The following is a 19236-nucleotide window of genomic DNA, read 5'->3' as shown; positions in this document are numbered from 1 at the left end:
TAGTGGTGCAAGTTGTATATATGTTAAAGGATAAAAAGATTATGACCAAAGAATTAGACACCCTGCTAAGATGCTTTCACATGTGAAAAAACACAAAAGATATCTTTTGTTTGCAAGAATTGAAACAAATGCAAAAAAGTGTTCTAATAAAGTGATTAAGCTGAATCTAAGTTTAAAGGATAATATAAAGGTATCTAAAATACATATATATATATATATGTTAAACATTGAAATAAATTAAATATAACACTATAAATATGACTATTAAAATATGACAAATTCTAATTGTTCCTACAAAAGAAATTACATAAAATTTGAAGAGTTAATGTATTAGTCAGGATTCTGTTTATATGAAATATATATAACTAATAGTTTATGTGTGTGCGTGTGTGTGTTTGTATAATACTGGTTATATACAGTACATATTATTTATGTGGTATATAAAAACAGATGCATTTCAAGGAATTGGCTCACACACTGAAAAGAGCTGGTAAGTTCAAAATTTGTATGACAGGTTAGCAGGCTGCAAAGCCTTAACAAGGATCTGATGCTGCAGTCTTGAGGCAGAATTTCTTCTTCGTCAGCGAAACTTCAGTTTTGCTTTTAAGGCCTTCCAACTGATTAATCAGACCCACCAAGATTATTGAAGGTAATCTCCTTTACTTAATGTTAACTGTAGATGTTAAGCACATTTTCAAAATATATTTGCAGCAACACCTGCTTTAGTGTTTGAATAAAATAATGTTTGGGTACTATGGCCTATCCAAATTGACACATAAACTAACCAAACCTCACAGGTCATTATTCTCAGATAAAAATCTGGAGTTAAAATCTGGGACTGTAGTCATAGGAAACTGAAGATGGGACATAAGCATGCCACAGGAAGTAAGTATGACTGAATTTGTTCTAGCAGAATTTAAAATAGGACATGTATCTTGCAAATCACCAGAGGGGGGAAAATGATAGAAACCATAAAAGAAATAACAAAATATAAAAAGAGAAAAAAATGAAATAGTAGAACCAAAGCAACAACAAAAAAAACCCAACAAAAATTAAAAAGTGATAAGTCTGCCAGCTATAAGAAAATATACCTGTTAAGAAAAACACTATTTATAAAAAAATTGGATAATAAATCAAAATTTTTTACCAAAAGAAAACTTAAAACCAACTCAGAAATAATTTTAAGTTAAATATTGGATTAAATGTATCATTAAAATAAGAACAAAAGAAAAGCATGAGACTGAAAACTATTCACATTTAAAAATCAAAATCAAATTAAATATATAAAATTGGTCAACTAAATACATTTTATATTAACAAAGACTTCAATATCCAGTGAGAACCCAATATCATGAAAGTTTTTCACCAGATAATATAATATAGAAATATATAAAATAAATCTCTAAGTAATATAAGGGAAAATTGACAGAAGCAAAAGTAGTAATAAAAAACATTTAGGGGGCCCGGCCGTGTGGCGCAATGGTTAAGAACTAGCTTGGGACGCCAGAGGGCCCCGGTTCAGATCCCACATATGAGGGCCAGTGACACTGCCCTCCACGGTTAGGATGCTGAACAACAGCTCAACCTGGAGCTGGGCTGCCGTGAGTGGCTGACGATGGCGTAGGCTGCAGCCCCTGTGGCAGTGGGTTGCCATGGATTACCGTGTGTAGCCAGCAGCCGCAGTGAGCGGCCGTCCAGAAGCCCACGACTAATCTGTCTGCTGGGAAGAGCGCACTGATGGTGCCAATTTGGGCCTGTGAAGCAACGTCCTCCACAACTAGACTGAAGAACAAAATGACAGTAACTTGTCTGTTCCCCTTCCCACAATTCCCCAGCACTGTTCCCATTCCCCCAATTCCCTAATAAAAATCTTTAAAAAAACAAAACAAAAAAAGCAAACAAAACATTTAGGGCTGGCCGAGTGGCGCGTTGGTTAGGAGTTGGTTTGGGACACCAACTCTGAGCAACAGGGCCCCAGTTTGGATCCCACATGAGGACCAGTGACGCTGTGCTCTCTACAGCTAAGATGGTGAACAACAGCTTTACTTGGAGCTGGGCTGCCATGAGTTGCTAGCGATGGCATAGGCTGCAGTGGGGCTAGCTGGCAGCAGATATGAGCTTTCATGAGCTGCCATGAGCTGCTGTGAGCGGCCTTCCAATGGCCAGCAAGCAACTGCCTCACCTGGGAAGAGCACAATGATAATACCGACATGGGCCAGTGAAGCAATGCCCTCCACAACTAGGCTGAAGAACAAAAAAGACAGCAACTTGTCTGTTCTCCTTTCCCAATTCCCCAATAAAATCTTGAAAAACAAAAACAAAAAAATCAAACAAAAAAACATTCACTTACCTTTTTCAGTTCTTAACTTTTAAATTAGGTTAAAAATAAAGAAAATGTGAAGAAATATCAATAATATAATGAAGGCAATTTCATTTGTATATTTATGTGTGTATATATATATATATATATATATATATATATATATATAAAAACACATATTCTGGGATAAGGATATATCTATATATATATATAAACTAATAAATTTTAATGAACAAGAATGATAGAGAAAATGATCACAATGAAATAAACATAAAGATTAAAATAACATCTTAATTAAAAATCTTAATCACTTGCAAGATGAAAAAAAGGAAAAAGAAACTCTTTCCTTAATAACTTTTGTATCAGAGATCAAAACTTTTTAAATAAAATACTTGGGAAGAAACAATATTGAGAGTATTGAATGAGACATGGCCAAACATTCCATCACATTAAATACTTTCATTGTTGAATAAGAAAGTACAAAAATAAACAAACAAAATTGCCAACATGAGAAATCAGAAATAAAATGCGTAATAACTCTAATGAAATTAATTGGTGCATGATCAAAGCAGAAACTAGTGAGTTAAAAAGTAGGAAACTGGTACACTTAAATTTTTTTTTTTAGAGGTAGTGGTTTAATCTCTAATAACTTTAATCATACAAAAAAATGTAAAATCAGAAATGAGAATTTAAATATAACAGATATCAAAGAGATTCAAATTGTAATATAAAATATTTATGTAATATCATTTTGAAATTAAAAAGATGATATATAGAGATATAAATTATCATAATTGGCTAAAGAAGAATAAAACTGAAAGAGCCAATAATAGCAAAAGACATAAAGTTATCAAAGATTTATTTCTAAGTAGCATTTAAGTCAAATAAATGTATGGCATGTTCTTTCAATTATTCAATTATCACTTTTTATGTTGTATAATCTATCCATAGCACAGGAAAATATGTTAAGCTTTCTAATTAATTTTAGGAAGCAAGGATAAAATAATTTTTTTAACAGCTGGTAAAGATAGCTCAAAAAAAATGGAAAACAAAAACTGAGGCAACATTCAAATGTAAGTAAAATGCAAAAATCCTAAGTAAAACAGAAACAAATGAAATCCAATAATTTATTAGAAGAAAAATTAATGACTGTATGTGATTCAAGTAAAGAGAGATGGTTCAAAATGAAATAATTCATTAACATAATTTTTCTAAACAATAGGTATAAATATTAAGAGTATAATCAATTTGGTACAAAACAGAAATGATTTTCATAAAATTCAGCTTGCATTCTTAGAATAAACAGTAAATTATGACTACAAGGGTACTCCCTTTAAATCAATGTTTCTTGATAGCGTTGTTCAGCCATTAGGTGAAAATCACTACTTTAAATAATAATACAAAATAAATAATTAAAAATCACTATGAAACAAGAAACTGTATATTATGGAAAAACTGACATTAAAAATCACTATATTAGAACAGTCATTAAATATTTTTATTAAAGTTTTAGCTGCTGTATTTCATCACGAAAAATACATTAGTTGTAAATATTAAAAGGAATACAAACTCCTTTCATTTTTTGTGGATTGCATATATTTTGTCCTAGAAAACTAGAGAACCATCTGAAAAGCTATCAGTTATATTCAATAATGCACAAATCAATAGCTTTTTAATATGTGAGCAATAAAGTTTTAAATTATAATAAAAAATCCTATTTAAAATTTCAATTCGAAATACTAGAAATAAACTTAAGAAAAATTATAGGAGCTGTAAAAGCAAAACTGTAAAACACTAGTAAGAGGCATAAAAGGAGATTAGAATAAATGGTGATGCATAATGTGAATGGAAAGGCTTAATATTTTAAAGATGTCAAATCTAATGCAGCTTTAATCACAAGCCAAATATATGCATTTGGAATCTGACTCATTAATTCTTAGCCTTTTGAAACAATGAACACTTGAAGATAACCAAACATTACCAGTTATAAATATATATGTGTGTGTGTGTGTGTGTGTGTGTGTGTGTGTGTGTATATATAAAATGTGAATAATTACTTTATTGTTATTGGCACCAGAATAGAAGACAATGCCTAGCAATAGACCCAGCTAAGTATTATTACCTAGAATTTGAGCATTAGCATTTCAGTTTAGTTGAAAACTCAAGCTGGAATAATTGGTCAATGCTTTGGAAAAATATAAAATTATATTTTCACTTTATGATTTCATTTAGAATAAATTATAGATGGATTAAAAAATTGCGTATCAGAAGGCAAAACCATAGAATTATTGGAAAACATCTAAGTAAATATTATGTAGTATTAAACTAAGGGCGACCTGTCTGATCATAACAAGGTATATGACAGCTATAGCAGCAAAAAATAATAAAATTGACATTAAAAAATCAATATTTCTGTACACCAATTACAAAATATAAAGGCAAATGATAAGCTAGAAAATATTTGCAATATATAATGGTACAGATGGAGGGCTAATTGTTTTTATATGTAAAGAACTCTTAGGAGCACAAAGAAAACAATATGAACATACCATATGAATAATTGCTAAGACATTGGAATACATGGGTCAAAAGATAAGACATACATCTGACTAATAAACATATGGAAAAATGTTCTTCCTTACTAGAATTGGAATAAATGTTAATTAAAACAAAATTAAATATCATTTATTAATTTTAAACTGGCAAAGGTAAAAAAGAATTAATTCCAAGTTGACAAAGGGGAGGAAATGTGAGCATTCAGGCAGAAACTAATACTATAGATTCCCTAGTTTTGTAAATTAAAGAAAATAACATTTATGCATATATGTGGATAAAGAAATTCTAGAAGGACATCCAGCACAACAAGGATCCCTGTTGGTAAAATGATAGAGAGCTACTGCTTTGGTGTGCTTTTCTCTATGTACAGAGTTTCTTCATAGCACAGTTATTACTTTTGTAGTTATTTTAATATTGTTATTTATTTATTCAACACAATATTTGTCACATCTTATACTGTGTCAACACTGAGCTATGGCCTGGAGATACAATAACAAGTAAAAAACCAACATAGCCTTTGCCATCAACATTAATTAAGTTAATATAAAGGAAAGGTAAAATTACACATGTGATAAATGCTATGAAGGAGGGCTATGTAAGATTCTGAAACATACAGACATGGGAACTTGAGGCAGTAATGGAAGTTAGAGGCTTCCCTAACGAGTGATTTCAGAGGTGGGAAATGACAGATGAGTGGGCTTTAATTAAGTGCTGTGGCAGCAGATGTGTGTGGAGAAAGCACTATAGCCAAAGCAAACAGCATTTAGGCATTCAACAAATATCTGATGAGTACTTACTTACTATGTGCCAGGTTGCAAGCAGTGGAGATAGTGAGGCAAATTTGAAGAGATCGCTTTCCTCTGGGAGTTTACATCTTAGTGGAGACAGATAGACAATAAACAATCAAATACAGAAATATAAACAACATAGTTCCAGATTATAAAATGTGCTAGTAAGAAAAGAAACAGGATAGTATGAGGAGTTTCTATTTTATTTATTTATTTATTTATTTATTTATTTATTTATTATTTTTGTTTTCCATGCTTCCCAAAGGGTTGTGAAATTAGTCACCTCTGTACTGTACAGTATCGTTTAAGGTCAAAGTTAATTTGTTAGCATGTGGGAAAAACTTAAATCCGGAGTCACCAAGATGATCTGGGACAGAGGTAGGAGGAGAACCCACTACCCCAGATCCCAGCCGATTTGGTCATTTTACTCACATTTTACAGCTCTTTGGAGATCTTTTCATTTGTTTCCCTGAAATAACCATTTTCTCTATTAAGAAAGTGCTTTTCCTTAGAAAGGGCTATTAGTGAAGCAGGAGTTTTTGATGACTGTGATTGTGTGTGTACTGGGATCGTGGTCTCGTGGAACTGAAGAATGGAGACATGGACCAAAGAGGTAAAGTTACAGAAAAGGACAGTTTATTAGAAGAAAAACACATTTCAAAGAAGCAGAAGTGGGCCCAAGCAGTAGAGAATGGCTCAAGGGCCATTATTAGAAGGGAAAGTACACTGCAAAGAGTTTGGAGCGTGCTGAGCAAAGGAAACTCAAAAGGCCAGGACTTCCCTTTCAGATTGAATGAATAGAAAAGATCTCTCTGGAGAAAAGACACTTGAGTTGAGATCTGAATGGTAAGAGGAATCCAGCTAGTTGATAATATGGACAAGAGTACTCTGTGGAGGAGGGACAACCAACATTGTCCCTGAGGTGGACTTTGGGCCTGGGGACAGAAAGGAGGTCATGCTAGTTGGACCATAGCAAGCAGAGGGGAGAGTTGTATGACATGACAGATGCCAAGTCACATGGAACCTTGTTTTGGTGTGAAAGGTCAAAGGGTAAACAACTAAATGGCTTTATGCAGGGGAATTGATGAAATCTGAGTTATGAACTAAAAACCACTCTGGCGGCTATATAGTTGATGGATTGTCGAGACCAGGGCAAAAGCTGGAATATCAGCGGGCCAGTTGAAGTGAAAAATCATGGTGGCTAGAACTATGGAGGAGGGAGGCAGTGGGGATTGAGAGAAAGGATCATGCTGTCCCGCATGCCAATTAGTTGAATGCTGAGGTGAGGGGAGTGCTTCAGGTTTTTAGGCTGAGCAACTTGGTGGATGGTGGAAACACTCACTGAGATGGGAAGACGGGGAGAGACAGATTTAACAGGGACGTGCTACGTGGGAGACGCCAAGTGGAGTTGTCACGGAGACAATTACATATGTAACTTAGGGCTTAGGGAGAAAATGACAGGGAGTCATCCTGAAAGTGGATGATGTCCCTGATCAAGGAGACACAGGTAGAGAAGAAAATTTGAGCCTGGAAATGATATTGGAGCTAGTCTAATATTTTAGAAGTAGATAGCTGAGGAGTAAATGGCAGGTGATTGAGAAGCAGTGCCATAAGAGGAGATTTTGTGCCGGGAGGAAGAAGAGAGAATACGAGGGACTTGGAAGAATGTCAGGGTGACTGATATGGAGAGCTGTGACTGGGCATGTTAGGGTTCCAAGGAGTAGTTAGGGGTCAAGGCCATATTCATTGGTAATATCAAGAATTTTAGTTTTTACCTTCTTAACAGCATTGTGCAGCTGTTTTAGGTTTTTAAGAGGATAGTATGGGTAGGAGGTAACACTTATAATCACATTTCTATATCTAAAAAAAAAAAATCAGTCTAGGTACAATGTAGACAACAAGAGGGGGTTAAAAATGGGTCTAGCGACACCACTTAGGAAGTCCAAGCAAGAGATGGTGTTACTTGTAATCGGGAGCTAAAGTGAAAAAGGGGAGAAATGGGCAGATTTAGAGGCAGGAGAAAAAAATCTATAAAATGTATTGTGTGTGAGGTGCTTTCTTGGTTTCTGGTTGTGTAGATGGATGATGTTGCCATTTATTAGAAGAGGGCTAAGTTTGGGAAAAAAGATTATGAGTTCAAATTTGGTCATGTTGAGCAGAAGTGCCTTTATCATAGTCAAGAGGATTTGTAAGGTAGGCAAATAGGGCTCAATAAGGAAACTTCAGTTATAATAAGGTTAGCAAGTTGGAATTTGGCAGAAGCCAAATGAATGGATTTTTCTTATAAGAATGTGTTAAAAACTCCCTTCAGAGTCTGAGCTACAGGCTATTTTGAAAGAAACTCAATTTTATTAATTAAAACTATCCATAGTAATTAACTAGCTACCATTTATTGAGTTCTTATCATGTGGGCTGACTATATGTCAGGCCTCTACCAAGCATTTTATACACATTATCTTATTTAAATCTCTCAATTCTGTAACTTAGGTATTATTATCTGCATTTTACAGACATGAAAACTGAGGCTAAAGAAGTTAAGTAAATTTTCCAGGTTCATAAAGTTAGAAGTTCCTGAGGCTAGATTTTTACCGTGGTTTCTCTGATTCCATTGCCTGTGTTCTACATATTACAAATATTCAACACAACATTTTAGTCCTGAGGAGGAGTACTTTAATGAGTTTATATGAATGACATGTAATTATCATTTTATGGATGGCTTTTTTTAACCTTTAACAAAATTGTGAAATAATTTAAGACTCACAAGAATTTGCAAAAATTAATATTCTCATGAACCATTCACTCAGTGTTCCCTGATGATATCTTACATAACCATGGGACATTATCAAATCCAACAAGTTGATACTAGTACAGCACTAACTAAACTACAGATTTTATTAAAACCATTTCTTTAAACACAGATTTACAATCTCCCTTAGGTTAAAAGTCAGTTTACTAAGTCTTTCTAAATATATTCTTATGGGGACACAAATGGACCCCTTTATGAACTTTCACCAATGGAAATAGAGATATACATTTATTTGTATATAATTGATTTATTTTATGAAGAACATTAGAGTGAAATAGTCAGCGGAAAATAATCAATGTTAACTTTATAAATTTAGACTCATTTCTTACACTACCAACCAAAGAAGCTTAGTCAGATATTTGAAAAAAATTTTTTTTTCTTTTGTTGCATGTTATTATATAAATGTATCTCTAAATTAAATGACTTCTATTGCTTACTTCAGTTGACTTTTGGGGAGATTGATGAACAAAAATGTTGGATTGTTTGGATTTCAGATAAGTTAACAGAGGTTATACTTAGATTAAAAAAATTTGTTTTTACCTATTATAAGTATTAAATATTTGTTTCACTGTGAGTGTTTTAAAGATGACCATGTGTTCTTTGAAATTAAATGGTCACTTTATCAACTGATCCCCTGATTAGTTTCAGGATTTTATACTAGTCATTGGAAGATTTTAAACAAGATAGGGACAGGGTCTGATTTATGTTTTAATCTGATGTACTCTGTGTGGAGAAGTGAATAATGAGAGGACAAGTGTGGAAACTGAGAGACTAACTGTAATGACATTGCAGCAATATGGCAATCTTTCAGGTGATATATGCTAATGGCTTAGATTAGGATGGAAATAATGGAGAAGGAAAAAGGTGGTTCTATCTGTGTTGACAGAGGCAGCATTTGATAAGGATTGGGTAAAAGAGAAAGAGTCAAAGATTACTGTAAAACTTTTGACCTGAGCGACTGGGTGAAGAGTGGTGTAATTTCCTGAGAAGAGGAAAACGAGGAAAAGAGTAGGTTTATGGGAAAACATCTTCAAGGACTCTAATTTTTTTTCTTACTCCTTTTCATTTGCTTTTTAAAAGAAAGATAGCATATACAGATTATATCCAGTCTCTTTGTCCTTTTATTTTCTGTGTTTTGTAAGTGATTTATTAACTATTCTGTTATTTATAAGGAAATAACTCTGAACTAAAGAACAAATCAAGTCAAGTCATGGGTTAGTTAGTTCAGCCTTTCCCAGGACCTAGGTCTCTAATTTGAACATTATTCATCATTGATTATATCTATTCTGTTATCTTCTATATCAAATTGATGATGGTGTTCTTTGGATATACTTTGCTTAGAATATTTCTTGTTCCTTTTCTTTCTTCTACAGTCTCACTTCAGCTCTTCATACATGGATCTCTATAACAGCTTTTGTACTGGCTCCCTAAATACTTGACAAATGAAATAAGGGGTAAGAAGTACCCTTGCATTTCCTCTTTATCTTTATTTATACTTCCTACTATCCTTAAAGATTCCATCATATCTCCCACAAGGCTTTCAATCTACCCTCTAGCACACACTGATTATCCCACTATCTGAGCCACTATAGCATGTGATTTTCTAATTTATAATTTTAATAACAATGTGCCCTACTGACTGATACTAAGCTGCTTGAGGGATATATGTCCTATTCTTCCAAGTGGCTTCTACAGGAGAGGGAAAATACTGCTTTTTTATTGATTTGATGTATTATTTAGCATCAAGTACACAGCAGAACATAGAACAGACTTCCAATAAATGCCTGCAACATTGAATTGATGTGTCTTTTCTGGAAATCAGAACTTATTGAGCCTCTTGGCTCAATGTCATATCATCTAATAAACATGTATCTTGAATTTAATTTCTAAAACAACTGTACTTTGCTTATTACTCAAACCCCATTATTATACTATAACAATTCAGTTCAAGTATTAGAATATAGAATTAGTTGGCCTTATTCATTTATTGGCAGGAATCCAGGATCACATGTGTAGCCTCCACAAGAAGATGGTTTCTTCTGGTCTAATGAACTGTTGGGGCCTAACCTCAGATTGGCTGTTGTTTCCATGCTGGGAAAAGAAATATGAATTAGGAAGGTAGAATGAAAATAGTGTTCCACAATGCAAAAGAGCTTCAACTCTGAGGATAGGCAGACTAAATAATTCTAAGAGGGCAATTAACTAAGTGTGTAATTTTGGGTAAATTATCTTCTCTGAGTCTGTTTCTTTTTCTATAGCATGAAAATAATAATGCCTAGCTAATAGAATCGTTATAAGGATTAAGTGAATGAATGTATAACAAAGTGCTTAGCCCAGTTTTTGGCCCAAAGAAAGTCACAAGACATGGTAGTTATTGTGATAATCAGGGTTCTTTTAGTTGAAAGTAAAAATCACCTTTCTGAATCCATTTTGGAGATTGGATTGCACTAGACCCTCCCCCCATCTCTCTGATTTCTCTATTTCAATCTCATTTATTTCTACATAAGGTTTTCCCCGGACTCCGTAGGGTGCAAGAGAACCTAGAGCTACGAGGCTTTTCCTAGCTTTACCACCAGAGAAAAAATGGTCTCTCCCTTAGTTTCAATTCAGAAGTCTAGGTGACTATAGTTGATAACACTGTATTGTATCATTAAAATTTGCTAAGAAAGTAAAACTTAAATGTTCTCACCAAAAAATAAAGAAAAAAGTAGATATGTGAGGTGATGGATATGTTAATGAACTCAATGGGGGGAATCTTTTCACAATGTATATGTATAGTAAATCATCACATCGTACATTTTACATATCTTACAATTTTATTTGTCAATTATACCTCAACAAAGCTGAACAAAGTTCAGGGGAAGAATTTTGACAAACAAAGGTCGGTTGGCTCCCTTGCCTAACTTTGGCAAAGGATTTCTGAGACCCTTTCACTAGGACCACATAATTAGTATTGTGAATGAGGAGAGCAGTTCTCAGAAAAGCAGTGGTGGATTTCCTGGGATGAAGGAAAAAGGTCAGGTAGACAAATGACTGACATACACAATAGCTATTCTTGCTGTCATCATTGCTATCAATATTATTGTCAGATTCAAGTTCTTCAACACCTCTCATAATCCAGTGAATCTGAAGGTCCTCAGTACATTTCAGTGGTATTGACCAAAAAATAAATAAATAAATAAATAAATAAATAAATAAATAAATTAAATTAAATTAAACTGGAGCTTAAAAAAAGCCTCAGTGTTAGTAGAGTTCAGAAGTCAGTGGTCATCTCTATTCCTCCAGAAAAAATATTTTGGCATCTGGATGCTCTGACCATGTGGTCAAATACAGGTATTATCATTAAAACTTCCTCAAAGTTTTGTTAAAAAATTCATTTAAGTTGTAGGTGTTTATATATGAAAGCCTTATACATGGTTTTAAAAACTTTAAAATCAAATTTGGAACCATATATTTTTTCATTGTTTATAATTATGTTCTTTTGACCAGAAGTATATTTTCTCTGAACTGGGTAAAATGTTAAGGCCAAAATAAAGGAAACTGTGCTGATATTCTGTTTATATTTTTTAAAAGTTATCTTCCAGGAGACTTCTGCAGTGATTATTCAGTTTCTTCTCTCTTCTCATATGGTTTCCATTTAGGTCCAATATGTTGCAAAAAATTCTTTACTTTTTTATTTATTTATTGTTTTAGGTGTGTTTTGCTCAGAACAACAAGAAGGTCTCTCCTCTCCCCTGTAGCTATAGGACTCTTTAGTAGTATTAACCACACACATGAAATACAGCTGGGATTCGAGCAGTCCTTACACTAGGATTTCTTGAAATGGTTGAAGGGTAACCTAAGAGTAGAAGATTGGGAAGAGTGGATGTTGGAAATTAAGGAAACTGATATTTGACCAGCAGAACCATCTACAGTAGATTATTGATTCTGGGACTGCAGTTTCTCTGAAGTTACCACTGTTGCTATGTGGACATAGAAGTGGAAAAGCCTGTGCCCCTTGCCATCTATGTATGGACCTTATGAAGTTTAGATCCCAAGGCTTTAGGATCGAGAGATAAATGATCATGGGACTGTAAGGTTTCACAAGGCTTAGTGGAAAAGATAAGCTTAAGTTCAATTATGTTTTTAATATACAGTTTGGACTAATAATTTCAATTATTCCTTTTTCTCTTTGCCTAGAAAATTGCTAGATGCTATGAAGTTTACATAGTTAGATAGTTATATTTCATTAAATACTAACTAACAATATCAAAGTTGAATAGCCACAGAAGACAAGAGTACAAAATCAGTTATCAGGCAGTAGTATCAAGACAAATTTATGGTGGAACAGAAGTGCAGGTTGGGTGTTCAGTGGAGAAAAGATTTCCATGGGATGACTTCTTGAAGGCAAAGGAAATTCAGTCAGTTTTTAAGAATGAGTGGGGGGGTTAATATCCAAAATACATAAAGAACTCATACAACTCAACAACCAAAAGAACACACAATCCAATTTAAAAATGGACAGAGAACCTGAACAGACACTTCCCCCAAGAAGACATACAAATGGCCAACAGATATATGAAAAGATGCTCAACTTCACTAGCTATTAGGAAAATACAAGTCAAAATCACAATGAGATACCACCTCATACCTGTTAAAATGGCTATTATTAACAACAAGTAATAACAAGTGTTGGAGAGGTTGTTGGGAAAAAAGAACCCTCATACACTGCTGGTTGGAATGCAAATTGGTACAGTGACTCTGGAAAACAGTATGGAGTTTCCTCCAAACGTTAAGAATAGAATTACTATAAAACCTAGCAGTCTTTCTTCTATATATCTACCCCAAAACTCTGAAAACATTTATCTGTAAAGATACCGTATTTCCCCATGTATAAGACATACCCTTTTTAAAATTTTTGGGGGTCTAAAAACTGGGTGCGTCTTATACAGTAGTTGTAGTTTTTTTTTTCACTTGCATTTCCTGCTTTTTTCACACTTGTTTTTGCGCTCATACAACCACTGTATAAGATGCACCCAGTTTTTAGACCCCAAATTTTTCGAAAAAGGGTGCATCTTATACATGGGGAAATATGGTATATATAAATAGGGCCAGCTGACTGGCGCGTTGGTTAAGTGTTGGCTTGGGACACCAGCTCTGAGCAGCAGGGCCTCAGTTCGGATCCCACATTAGGCCCAGTGACACTGCGTCCTCTACAGCTAAGATGGTGAACAACAGCCCAACCTGGAGCTGGGCGGCCATGAGTTGCTGGCGATGGCGTAGGGTGCAGTGGGGCTGGCCAGCAGCTGGCGTGAGCTTTTGTGATCTGCTGTGAGCCACCGTGAGTGGCCGTCTAATGGCTGGTGAGTGACTGCCTCAGCTGGGAAGAGCACAATGATAATACCAACATGGACCAGAGAAGTGACGTCCTCCACAACTAGACTGAAGAACAAAAGGACAGTAACTTGTCTGTTCCCCTTCCCCGATTCCCCAACGCTGTTCCCCTCCCCCGAGTCCCCAATAAAATCTTAAAAAAAAAGTATATATATATTATATATATATATATTATATATATATATAATATATATATATATATATCCCTGTGTTCACTCTTTATTCACGGTGGCCAAGACTTGGAAACAACCAAAGTGTCCTTCAATAGATGATTAGATAAAGAAGATATGGTACATACATACAATGGAATATTATTCAGCCATAAGAAAAGATGAAATACTGCCATCTGTGACAACATGGATGGATCTCAAAACTATCATGCTAAGTGAAATAAGACAGCAAAAGTTGAGAACCTCGATTTCACTCATATGTGGGATATAAAACTAAAAGCAACAAATGAACAAGACAAACAAACAACCAAAAACTCATAGACAGGCAACAGATTAGTGGTTACCAGAGGGTAAGGGGGGAAAGAAGAGATAGAAGAGGGTAAAGGGGGTCAAATATATGATGACAGAAGGAGTTTTGACTTTGGGTGGTGAACACACAATGCAACATATAGATGATATATTATAGAACTATACACTTGAAACCTATATAATTCTTTTAACCAACATGACCCCAAACATTTTTTTAAAAATGAGTGGACTGGAGGGCAGAGTAAAGGCAATGATATTTTACGTGACAGCTGAGAAACACAGCTGCTTTTGGGGAAAGTGAGAAGATTCCTTTGGCTAGAACCAAGGACTTATATAAGAGAGTCAGGGATAAGGCTTCATTATTTTTTTAGTTCACATTAAAGTTCACTTTTTGTTTTGTACATTCTGTGTGTTTGGACAAGTGTATAATGACACGTACATGTATCCATCCTTACAGAACCATAGTTTCACATGGTTTTTTCACATGGCTAGATAGTTTCACAGCCCTAAAAATCCTCTGTGCTCCATAGGGAATGAATTTTAATCTAATTTTCACAAGGACCTTTTCAGAACATTATGGTGGTCTATGGTCTGAAAAAAATTTTTTCAATAATATGAACAATAATACAAAGATTATCCTGATGTTACTGAAGGAAAGGATTGATTTCAGTTATACAGCTAATTTGACTTTCGTGTGACTTTAAACCCATGCCTTATTTTCTTTCTTTTTTTTTAATATATATTTATTTCACTACAATATGTTACCTGGTAAGTTAGAAAATTTAGATTTAAGTGAAAATCACTAATAAATCTACCATCCATAGTGAGCTGACTTTTCAATAGCATCTTTCTTGTCTTCTGTTTTCTGTGCATGTATTATTTTTATTAAAAAAATCAGTGATATATATTGTTTTATATCCTGCTTTTTATTTTTAATATATTTTTAAATTTTCAATTACAGTTGACATACAATATTATATTAGTTTCAGTTACAACATAGCAATTAAACATTTATAGAACTTATGTAGTGATCTTCCTGATAAATGTAGTACCTATCTGACACAATACATGGTTATTACCATATTACTGACCATTTTTCTTATGCTATTATTTACATCCCCATGACTGTTTTGTAAGTACCAATTTGTACTTTTTAATACCTTCGTACTTTCACCCATCCCTCCAACCCCCCCCCCTTCCTTCTGGCAACCATTAAAATGTTCTCTGTATCTATGAGTTTATTTCTGTTTTGTTTGTTTGTTTTATTCTTTAGAGTCCACCTATAGGTGAAGTCATACAGTATTTGTCTTTATCTGTCTGACTTACTCCACTCAAGAGAATACCTCGAGGTCCATCCATGTTGTTGCAAATGGCAAGATTTCATTCCTTTTTATGGCTAAGTAATATTCTGTTGTATATACTTGTATGTACCACCTCTTCTTTATCCATTCACCTCTTGATGGACACCCAGATTACCTCCATATCTTGGCTATTATAAATAAAGCTGCAATGAACATATGGATGTACATGCCCCTTTGTAGTAATGTTTTTGGTTTCTTCAGATAAATACTCAGAAGTGGGATTACCATGTCCCTCTATGTATATTGTTGTAGTTCTGTTTTAAAGTCTATTTTGTCTGGTATAAGTATTGTTACCCCAGCATTTTTTTTTTCATTTCCATTTTCATGAAATGTATTTCCCCACCCCTTTACTTTCAGTTTGTGTGTGTCTTTCAATATCTGAAGTGAGTCTCTTGCAGGCAGTATATGTAAGGGTCTTGTTTTCTTATCCATTCAGCAACCCTATGTCTTTTGATTGGAGCACTTAATCCATTTACATTGAAAGTAATTGTCAATAGATTTGTAATTATTGTCATTTTATAATTCATATTTTTAGTCTTTTATTTCTTCTTCTTCTTAAAAAAGTTCCTTTAATATTTCTTGTAATACTGGTTTCATGGTGATGAACTTTAGCTTTTTCTTGTCTGGGAAGCTCTCTATCTGTCCTTTGATTCTAAATGATAGTTTTGCTGGTTAGATTAATCTTGTTGTAGGTCCTTGCTTTTCACCACTTTCAATACTTCCTGCCAATCCCTCTGGCCTGCAAAATTTCTGTTGGGAAATCAGTGGACAGGCTTATAGGAACTCCCTTATAGGTAACTAACTGCTTTTCTCTTGCTGCTTTAAGATTCTGTCTTTGTCTTTAAATTTTGGCATTTTAGTTATGATGTGTCTTGGTGTGGTCCTCTTTGGGTTCATCTTGTTTGGGACTCTCTATGCTTCCTAGGCTTGGGTGTCTATTTCCTTTGCCAAGTTTTCCATCATTATTCCTTCAAATAGGTTTTCAACACCTTGCTCTCTCTCTTCTACTTCTGGTGCCCCTCTGATGTGGATGTTGGTAAGCTTGATGTTGTCCCAAAGGCCCCTTAAACATTTTTTTGGAATCTTTTCTTTTTGTGCTGTTCTACTTGGGTGGTTTCTGCTACTTTATCATCTAAATCACTGGTTTGTTCTCTGTTTCATCTAATCTACTGCTGATTCCCTCTAATGTATTCTTTATTTCAGTTATTGTAGTCTTCATTTCTGACTTGTTCTTTTTTATGTTTTCTATGTCCATTTTTTACTCAGAGTAGTAAGCTGGTGATGTGTATTATATTGCCATTATACGTGATGCCATCTTTATGCTGTTACAGAGTTATATTAGAGGACACAGTGGACTGGCGACCCCATGACAAAATCGTCCTTAGCTCCTCTTCTTATGAGCCTCATGAAGCAGAGGTCCTCACTGTGAAAGCAGTCAAGGGCCACTATGTTAGGATTCATGAACGGCTCAAACACCGGCATATTGGTAAGGCTTTGGTTTGTTGGTTAAGAGAAGTGAATGAGTCAGGAAGCATGAGTTCTGCCTGGGGTCTGATCACCATTGAGAGGGTATGGGTAGTACCTTATTGCTGTCCTAGACTCACTCTAGAAGGTTTTACCTCTCTCCCTTCATTCATTTTATTGCCTGATTAAAAACTATTTTGATGTGAGGGAACACTTTAACTTTGTATTTATAATGGCAAGTCTAGAAGCAAATAGAAGGGTTATGACTTGTTCAAGGCCACTGGACATCTTTTTGGATAGACGAGAATAAACCTCATGAGAGCTAAGTTTCCTGTTCATTTCCTAGCACCCTGAATCACACAGTTACCTAGAATGTGGCAGTTATTGTAAATGACGTTTCTTCCCCCCATACTTAGGGATGTGTCCTTCCTGACATAAAGTTCATTTTATGTGTTGACCACTACTTTTCTAAAAACAAACAAACAAACAAACAAACAAAAACTGAACACTTTTATACACTACACATAGTTAAAATATGTTGCACAGAAATAATAAATAACCATAAGTTTCCTGGTTCAGTCTAATATAATCAATACCTGTAATACAGGAAATGTAGTTAATAAGTAATAAAACATGAAAATAGAGGCGTTAGGGAATATCTTTTTTGTCTGATATATTTTCAACAGGACTATATCTAAAGCTCTTTTAAAATAATAGTTTCAAGGATTATTTCTCTTTTAGAAAAGTCACCAAGAAAAGAGAAATCTTTAGCAATCCTTGCCCATAAGGCCCAAAGTGAAATGCAAACAGAGGGCAGTGAAACAAACCAGCACTTGGCTTTTTAGCCCCTACCACTGAGGAGGGTCCTTCAGGCAGCGATGAGCATAAGACCCATCATGGAAGGATGCTGCTACTGCTCTTTGTCCCTTTATTGTGCTGCATTGCTGCTTTAGTGCTGTCACTGCCTCAGTTGTTCTGGGATTCCTCACTCTCATGAAAGAAGTCTACTGACAATGTACAACCAAACTGTTTCTCACACTGATAAATTTAAGGAAGGAGGTTGGGGACCTCCACTAATTGAACATGTCTTCCCTGACGTCCCTGTACCAGGAGCCTGTCCCAGTACCCACAGTTATTGAGGAGAAATGAATTATTGCTCAAGCACTCTCACTCTGATCCCAAAGAGAGACAAGTAAATGGGCTTTTCACGTCTCAGCTGACATTTGTGACGAATGCCCGAGGAAAAGCGGACCTTAATGTTGGTAGGACTTCCAAAGGGAAAGGAGTATTTTCATTTGGCAGATTCATTGGGTCCCCAGCTGACGATTTCTGCAATAGGTTTTTAAAGTTTTTTCTTTCTCAAGGAAGTGTCCATTTCATGGAGGATGGCCAACATATTCATTTGGCTGCTGAGGTTGGACTTTTGACCAGAAATATACAAATCCAGCCTGATATATCATGTAGGGGGAGACTTCTTGTGGGGTCCTTCAGGAAGTCCAGCAGAGAAGAATTTTCAGGTAAGTAAAATTTTAAGTTACTAAGTGTTACTAATTGAAGCGTATTCATCTGGGACACTCAGAAATTCCAACTGTGAGAAATTTATAAAACAAAATATTCAAATGAGATGGCTCTTTTGTGCACTGAGAAGCTGTGCATTTTCAGTCCTAATCTGTGCTTAATTATCAGTGTGATGCTAAAATAATATACTAGCGATCAGCACATATGTACATTTTTACCTCAAAGAAAACATCTTCAGCAGATGTGAAATTTCCTCTGCTTTGAAATTATAGATGATTTAATGACCACTTGAATTTTATCTCTTTCCTGAATTTCTATTACTCTTTCCCAGTAGCGTGCTATATCTGATGACAGGCCTCAGCTCATGCTATAAATTAATAACGTAAATTTAAATAAAAATGATTTCCATATCCTAGACTACTTCAAGGATCAGTTCAATCTCTCTGGTTTCTTTCAAGCTTTAGCTCTTGGAATGTTGCAAAGTTATTTGATTAGTACCGTATTTCTTTCTTTCTTTTTTTATTTTTAATTTTATTGGGGGATTGGGGGAGGGGAACAGCATTGGGGAATC

General features: G+C 34.7%; 1 protein-coding gene across 3 annotated transcripts in view; it reads left to right on the top strand.

Moving 5' to 3' along the window:
- The window catches only part of PKHD1 (PKHD1 ciliary IPT domain containing fibrocystin/polyductin), a 460535-nt gene that overhangs the window by 306473 nt on the left and 134826 nt on the right, over positions 1–19236 (top strand). For all 3 annotated transcript variants that reach the window (XM_019658751.1, XM_019658750.1, XM_019658752.1), the window contains 2 exons: positions 17015–17169; positions 18512–18664. In XM_019658751.1, coding sequence (XP_019514296.1) covers positions 17015–17169; positions 18512–18664 — 308 coding nt within the window. The remainder of the gene's footprint in view (positions 1–17014; positions 17170–18511; positions 18665–19236) is intronic.

The sequence above is a fragment of the Hipposideros armiger genome, unplaced genomic scaffold (genome assembly GCF_001890085.2).
Source record: "Hipposideros armiger isolate ML-2016 unplaced genomic scaffold, ASM189008v1 scaffold_288, whole genome shotgun sequence".
NCBI lineage: Eukaryota > Metazoa > Chordata > Mammalia > Chiroptera > Hipposideridae > Hipposideros > Hipposideros armiger.
The sequence above is the reverse complement of the archived record's forward strand: the minus strand, read 5'-3'. Positions and strand labels throughout refer to the sequence as shown.